Genomic DNA, 7,667 nt, shown 5'->3' on the forward strand with positions numbered 1-7,667 from the left:
AGATGCAAATTCATCAGATAATCTGCAGCACTTCTTAAAAACCCCTAACACTTCCTTTTAAGCTTAATCTATAAGACACAACTGTTTGTGGCCCCAGATTTGCAGTATCGGACTGAGAGGTCAAATTCGCCCCTACCTACAATGCAACTGCAGACCCTACTTAGCCCCCTGCTTTAGTGTGGAATTCCCACAACTGGAATGTCTCCTCATAGACTCATCTAATAAGAAGGGAGCTCTCCTTTCGCCCCATAAACCCAGCTTATGTAAAAGTGATACTGTATCGCAGGCACACACAGGTCCCAGTGCCCCCCTGCCTTACCTGTATCCCAGGGCTTGTGTTTGGCTTAAGTAATTGTCGCCAGTGTCTTAAGGGCAACTGTTTTGCTACCCAATTCCTAGTTCTCAGACTTTTTCCTCTCTACCACCACTCAATATTTATTTTTGCTCTATTTAAAAGAGCACAGATCACGCTGTGGGTAGCTCTGAATGACTATAATGGCAACGCGAAGAGCTCTGGATGAAAATCAATGCAGTGTATGCATTTAGAATAAGTCCATTTGAAGACTTCTCTCATCCTTTTTGCTTTACTTGACCAACGCTTCCTGCAAATATTTAATGAGAAATTCAAGGCAGAGTGTGTAATGTTTCCATGTACTCTGTAATCCAGGGGCTGGAAAGAGGACATAAAAGCCATCAAGAACTGCCCAATCAATTATTTACTTTTACTACTTAAGCGCTATCCTGGAAATATTTTTGTACGGCTGTCAATATTCATCATTAACTATTCACACTCTGGCTTGTCCATTATAAATTAGAGAAAAGAAGGGTTATTCCTCCTCCTGGAACATAAAGATCAAATAGATGTGCAAGGCATACATTATATATACGTGCAAGTTTGCAACATTTCTTGTGAGAGGTGTAACGGTATGGGGAGGCATGGCCTCTACGGGAAGAGGTGTGGCGCCGCGGCCAGGGCGACTGACGCTGGAGATTATGGTTCAATCCCTGGCTCCGGCGGCAGGGGTCTGCCCAGCACCATGCGACACTGGGCAATAGCTCACTTAATCTTCCCAACATCCCCAGCGGCGAGGTACCCCTTCGGGGGCGATTTGTGCGCTATACAAGTACTGGATTTACATTTTTATTTTACTGGATGAGAAAGAAAAAAAACACAACACACAGCCAGACCTGCTTGGCACTCACAACTTACTGCACTGCTCAAGAGCTAAATCTCCCCGCTGACAAGGTAGTGGTTTTGGATGTCCATCAAGGGCTCTTTCCATTTCTCTTGAGGACCAATTTGAATGCAGTGCTACTTTTCCCATGAATAATGGTTGCTTTGTACACAGAGGGCTGAATCACACCGAATTAAACAAAATGTCACTCTAGAATATACTCTTAAGCTTACTGCGGGTCCAAAAAGAGTTTGGTCTCCATATTGTCTGGAAGCAGGCCTTTCATTAGGCACAGTTTCAGGAGAAATTCTCGGGCGACCTAGTCTTATTCAGCTCTCATTAAGTAATACATTACAGACGCAGGAAAAACCACCTACTGTTTACGATACAAAAGTGTCTGGGCAAAATAGTGCATCAAAAGAACCCTGCTGGAAGACTGTGCAATGATCAGTGCAAGCAATGTGACCTCCAAGAACAAAACGCATGCAACATGCTTTTACGCATTATTACTCGTTCAAACACCCATGGGGCATTTAACAGCACACATTGCACGAAATACATACACTCTCTACCCCATACTGCGAAGCTGAGGTGCATGGTGTGCCATTCTTATGAGCAATGAGATGGACGCGTTGCACTTAAATAGACTGGCTGAAGACTGCACAAGGATCTTTCTGATGGCAGCCTAGAACACAAAGCACACTAAGAAGGGTTGGGAAAGAGGCTGAAGCCAAAAGAATCCACATGAGGACCCACATACAGCGTTTAAATCAGACACTTCTATTCCACGCGTAAGGAGCATGAAAAAATGTGACTGCCAGAGAAATTCATACTGCTAGTACTTTAAAGTTGAAATCAGCAGTCACCACTTGCAGGCAAGACTTGTAGTACAATATATTAGGCAACTGCAGTGAAGAGGAGGAAGGTGGAGTACATGACTTTAGGATTGTGGTGGACAATACCACCCATAATGCACCACAGCGCTCATCTTTGGGACAGCTTAACAGAGACTCAAAATAAAACAATGAATCTGCTTAGGATACTAATTAAGGCAGCTATCATATTAGGTGCGTCACTAAATGTACAACAGCATTAACAAGCAAGAGAGAAAACATCCACAACGTTCAACAGGACAAGCAAATCTAGATGAACAACTGATGAACGCACACTGTGCGCTCAGTACTATAAACAGCAGTCAAATAAGCTCAGTGGTAAGAGCACTTAACCTATTAACAGATTCGCCTCTTAGTGCTAGAGAAAGTCTGCATATACCGCAAATCACACTGGCTTAGGCACACTACTTACAGGGGAGACCGATGTGAGCATGCATGCAAATACAGGACCAATCAAATCATAATCTTAAATCGTAACAATTTTATCACTGAAGAACCTGCAAACTGGCTTAAGTGAAGTCTTTGTCAAGGCAGCAATGCTGGAACCCACCACAACAAATCAGCATTCGCATGAAACAATAGGTCCAAAAAAGTTGGAATGGGAATAGACTCAGGTAAGTGAACTATACTCCACATACTTTATATATGTTGTGTAAAGCCAGCAAGCAAAATGTACTCCTTTAATGCTGCAAATCAAAAACTCCAATATCGAAGAAGACCCATAATGTACCTAGTTGCCATACAAATTCAAAAGTGGCAGAAAAAAAAAAAAAAAAAGAGAAGGAGTACACTTCACAACCTTGAAACTTGGAAACAACAGCTGATGCCAATACTCTTTACTTATGGAGGAAATGTAATGAGCACCAGGTCATGAATAAAAGATTAAATTAGGAGACGTCGATGATTCAATTCAATAGAACAAAGAATTTAGAGTCAGCTTACAGAAATCTGGAACAAGAACAGCCCACGATCCACAGACATGTCTTAAACCGAATCTTAAACCGAACACATCAAAGGAGATCAGATATCTGAATTCTGTAACCAGAGCTATGAGAGATCACAATCAAAATTAAGGCCATGCTTAAATGGATAAAGAAAGAGAGCAAGTGAAGGATTGACAGCAGGATAACAGCTCGGTCCTACCACAAACTCTGGTGCAAAAAGTACTGCTACTCAGAACACCTTAGAGCATTGCCTCCACAAAAGCCTAGGGGGGGGCAGTTATATTTAAGGCAATAGGAAAAACAACTCATGGCGGGCCATTTCTGTTTTGGGGGTGGGGAACTAGCCAACACTGTAGTTAACACTGAACAATTACCATAACATTACAACTTTATAAGCCTCAAATGGCATGTGCACAGTTGAAAAAGGCTTATGTGCAAATTATCTCCAGACGAGGTTGTGTCTGATAAAAGCATACATTTAGCAAAATTTACCCTGGCGGCTGATGGTATCAAGTGCGGAAGCCATTCAAAATACCAGCTGAAGGGAGATATGAGAGTTCCAGACAGATCTCAGCTGTTTGTACAAGCATCAGAAAATCCTAACCTGACGACGGAGGCGCTCCAGCAGCAGATCGAAACAAGAGTACTCAGCACCTACCTACCTGTTGGTCTAGGGTCCGTGGGGATGGACACATCTAAGGTAAATGGAATTGCTGCCAAATCAGTAACGCAAATAGAAATCCTTTCCGCTTGTCAGTGAAGGAGGAAACGAAGCAGCAAGATTGCTATGCTTACACAGATTAGGGGATTATATGTAGAGAAGTCTGAAAAGAAATCTTAATACTTCTGCGCAGTATTCACAACAAAACAACTGTAGTACGATGCAGTAGATGAAAGGAAGATGGACCTATTTATAAAAGGAAAGTATTGTTGGAGGCTGCAAACATCCGGGTGAATAAAGTAAATAGAGCAGATAGGAAGATTCAAGAATTGTAAATGCGGCTTTGTGAGAGGATGTAGCACCAACGACCGTATTCTATTGATTGCCAAAGACAGCAGAATTATTGGGGCTGTAGAAAAACTAGTTTAGTGTCACTCCATACAGCATGGCATTGGAGGCTGACAGCTAGGAACTAGGCAGGCCCACATCAGTGATAGCTAAAGGAATGTTACCACTTCTAAAGAAACAATGTACCACACAACAAAGGGGCTGCGGTTCATGCAGTAGCCAAGTCAGTGCCAAGGCAGTTAAACAGATCGCAAACATCCTAGAACAACAACACAGGTTCAAGAACTAAAAATTCAAGATCATTTTAAGCTGTCAGTCTGACTGGGAAAACAGACATGGACAGTGAGATGGATATTATGTATTTAGGCACCATCAATGCCATTCCACACTAGACATGTTCAAGATGAACATGGTTTAGATGGAACGAGGATGGTTAAATGGAAATGGGCAGGCTGGCTGATGGGTGGCAGAGAGGTCTAGCATGTTTGACTACTTAAATTAGATGGTTGAGCTACAAAGGTAGGCACAGTACAATCAAAACTGAACAGCCCCTTTAAAATCCTCTGCATATTGTGTGAATGTTGAGTTGACTCTAGAAGGGGATGCATCTGAAAAATGAGTTAGCGGGTAGTGTGTAAACGTCTACAGCACACAGAGCAAGAACACACCAGACCCACAATAAAGCAAGATGCTGGTGACCACTGCCTTATAACAGTGAGCAATCTAGCTCTGGGAATTACAACAAATTTAAAAACGCCAACTCAATTTGCAGAGTGACAAATGTACTTTGATAAGATCAAGGGTCAAAGTGCATCAAAAAAACGTATGGGATATGTGATGCTGAATGCAATTGGGGTAGGGTCAGTGAGTTTGAGAACAGGGTCAAAGGTGGGGCTAAAAACACAAAATATTCTGTATGGTTTTTCTGCCCTTTCACCATCAGGTAGCTACTTATAAAATAACATGCAGCTTCAATTGAAAATAAAAACAATGTAAGTTGTTACTCAGTGGGAAATGGACTATCCTGCATTATGAAATCTATATTAGGTAATGCACTGCAGAGGTCTGTGTGTAACCAGAGAGCTACAGAATTAAATCTTGGTTGGTGTAGTGGAGAATAGTAACTTGCATATTTGTTGTACTATGAGGTCACAACCAGTGAAAGAACGTACTGTGAATATGCAAGTCATTATTTATAACTTGCATTACACACACTACAAGATAGAATGCTACAAAATGTGCAAAAAGGTTTAACCCCATTCGCCGCGGGGATAATTCCCACACGGCGGGGGTGGGAGGCGGGGCAGGGGCGGTGCTACGGTGCTTGTGACGAGCCCAGCTCGTCATGAGGCACAGTGGAGCTGTGGTCATGACGAGCTGGGCTTGTCACGACCCCGCCCACTGATCGATTCTCCCGCACAGGCAGGTAATCAATTGCGCGTGGGAGTGCAGCGGTCGTTATGACGAGCCCAGCTCGTCATGAGCACAGCTCCACTGTTCTCATGACGAGCTGGGCTCGTCATAAGCATGGATGTGGTTAAGATAAAATGGTGCTTCCAAAATATAGATCTTAGTAATAACCAGACTATAGGTAATGCAATGTATTTTACATAACTGTCCCTTCAACACCTCATCAGGGGTAATAAGCGCCATATAAAAATAATTACAATTAACAGCAGGCACTTCACATCTCAGTTGTTAACTCTTAGCACTACCACTAAAAAAGGATAAATCTACGTCATCACAAAGCTTGCATCTAATAAAGCCAGTACCGGCTCCCAAGCATCCTTTACATTTGCGAATTAACTTGGTTGCGCACATTTACAGGCAGGAAGGTTTATTTAGCTGTCTGCAGTGCAACTTTGGTTTCACAGCAAAGGAGACTCACTGAATGACAATTTCAGCTGAAGCATTTAAACTATCAGAATAAACTTTCCGGGATGGTTGACTTTTTACAAAAAGTAGGGAACTTTTATTAATAAATCAAAAAGTATTTTTGATGTATGCATCACAATTAATCTCCTCTGCCTGAACCCTAAAAATAATTCGGCTAATCAAAGACAATCTGCATTTAATCAAGTTCGTCTTAACAAGGATGTGGCATTTGGACTGTAAACTGTCCAGAAAAGGCATTGCTGAAGAGTAAAACCACCGGATGCAACAGCACAGAACAGGCTAGTTTTGTCTACAATAACTTGAAAAAACCTAGAATGGGGATGTGGCTATGGAATAACTAAAGGCACAAACTCCGTGCCAGGGCGAAAGGCGAGGTCAAAGCTGGAGCCAGGGTCTAAAGAGGACACATTCTATTCAAAGAAGCACTAACAGAACCCTCTAAATTCAAAATAAACACATCATCATAGGTTCACAGGACACTAACCCTTTACTTTACCCTTCTTTGAGACCTTTCCCCTAAAGCCCAACGCCATTCAACTAAAATACCCTTAACGAACCACTCTTTGGGTGCCAGAAAGCTTGAGCCACACTACCTCCCCTATCAAAATATAACATTGTGACAGTCAACTGCCACTTTAACCCAGACTCCACCCCTCTGAACCCGCCCATATCATGTCCCCACAACCACTCCTTCAAGCATATCCTCTTCAGTAGTCAGGAGACCTTCTCTGTCCCTTCGGTATCTGACTTTGGAAGCCCTAGCCCCCAACTGCTTACCATGTAAACTGTCCCTTTCTCCTTTTTTTTTTAACCTCGCCACTTCAGTTAATTTCCTTTCTCCCACCGCACGGCTAGTCCCAAGACCTCCCCCCACGCCCTTCAACGTCGCCCCCGTGTCAGGCTCCTTACCCTCTCGAGCCTTCAGCAGCACGGTATTCGCAACAATGTTCTCGAGCTCCATTGGGCCCGCTCTGAGGCCAGCTCCCTGGGCCTCAGTGACCGGCCACTGACCCCGCCCTCAACCCTCTGCCTGGCCAATCCGCGCCGACCCGCGTGCCATTGGGCTTCTCTCCGGCCGCAGCCCCGCCCTACCGTACCTCCATTGGTCTGAAGGCCGCGGCCCTGCAGGGATGTATTGGTTCTGGACCAAGAAAGGTGGAGTTTAGATAAAGCTTTCCCTTCTATTGGATATTTGGTCCGCCATTTAGTCCCGCCCAGTACACCTATTGCCAACGGTAACTCGGTACTCTCAGGGGCACAATGCTGATAGGATAACACTCTGCCACTCACTGACAGTTCTTCCAGTCATTGCATTCAGTGAACCAACACTCATAGAACATGGCCACCCCCACTTACCGCCGATAGGATGCGCTGAAGTGATCAGCATTGCTGCTGTCACTGTGCTAGAAATTAAGATCTGATTGGTCACCGGCCCAGACCCCTTATGGTAGCTTCCTAATGACAGGGATGTCTGTCACTCGCCGCTATATTGTTGGTCAATTAGCTAGAATAATACCAGCGCTAGTAAATCTTTATTTGTCCCTGGTTCAGTAAAACCTCTGGGTGTGGCATTGTTAACGGTAGCATTAATGACCTGTCCGGCGACCTTTGAACTGTTCAGCTACAATCGGGTTACCAGTCGACTGTTGTAATTCCCTAGATACTGTTTTTTTTAGTATTATGTAGCGCGAAGTTGGCGTAAGGGTATTAACGCTTTGTTATGTATGGCTCTCACAGACAGCCTCTGTCG

The 7,667-nt window shown here is 43.7% G+C and overlaps 1 protein-coding gene across 2 annotated transcripts in view; it reads right to left on the minus strand.

Annotated features, from left to right (window-relative positions):
* Positions 1–6,953, minus strand: part of GRK6 (G protein-coupled receptor kinase 6) — a 627,649-nt gene extending 620,696 nt beyond the window's left edge. For both annotated transcript variants that reach the window (XM_086931798.1, XM_086931797.1), the window contains exon 1: positions 6,827–6,953. In XM_086931798.1, coding sequence (XP_086787924.1) covers positions 6,827–6,878 — 52 coding nt within the window. In that variant the 5' untranslated portion in view covers positions 6,879–6,953. The remainder of the gene's footprint in view (positions 1–6,826) is intronic.
* Positions 6,954–7,667: the final 714 nt, after the last annotated feature.

Source organism: Lissotriton vulgaris, chromosome 7 (genome assembly GCF_964263255.1).
Source record: "Lissotriton vulgaris chromosome 7, aLisVul1.2, whole genome shotgun sequence".
In the NCBI taxonomy this organism is placed as follows: Eukaryota; Metazoa; Chordata; class Amphibia; order Caudata; family Salamandridae; genus Lissotriton; species Lissotriton vulgaris.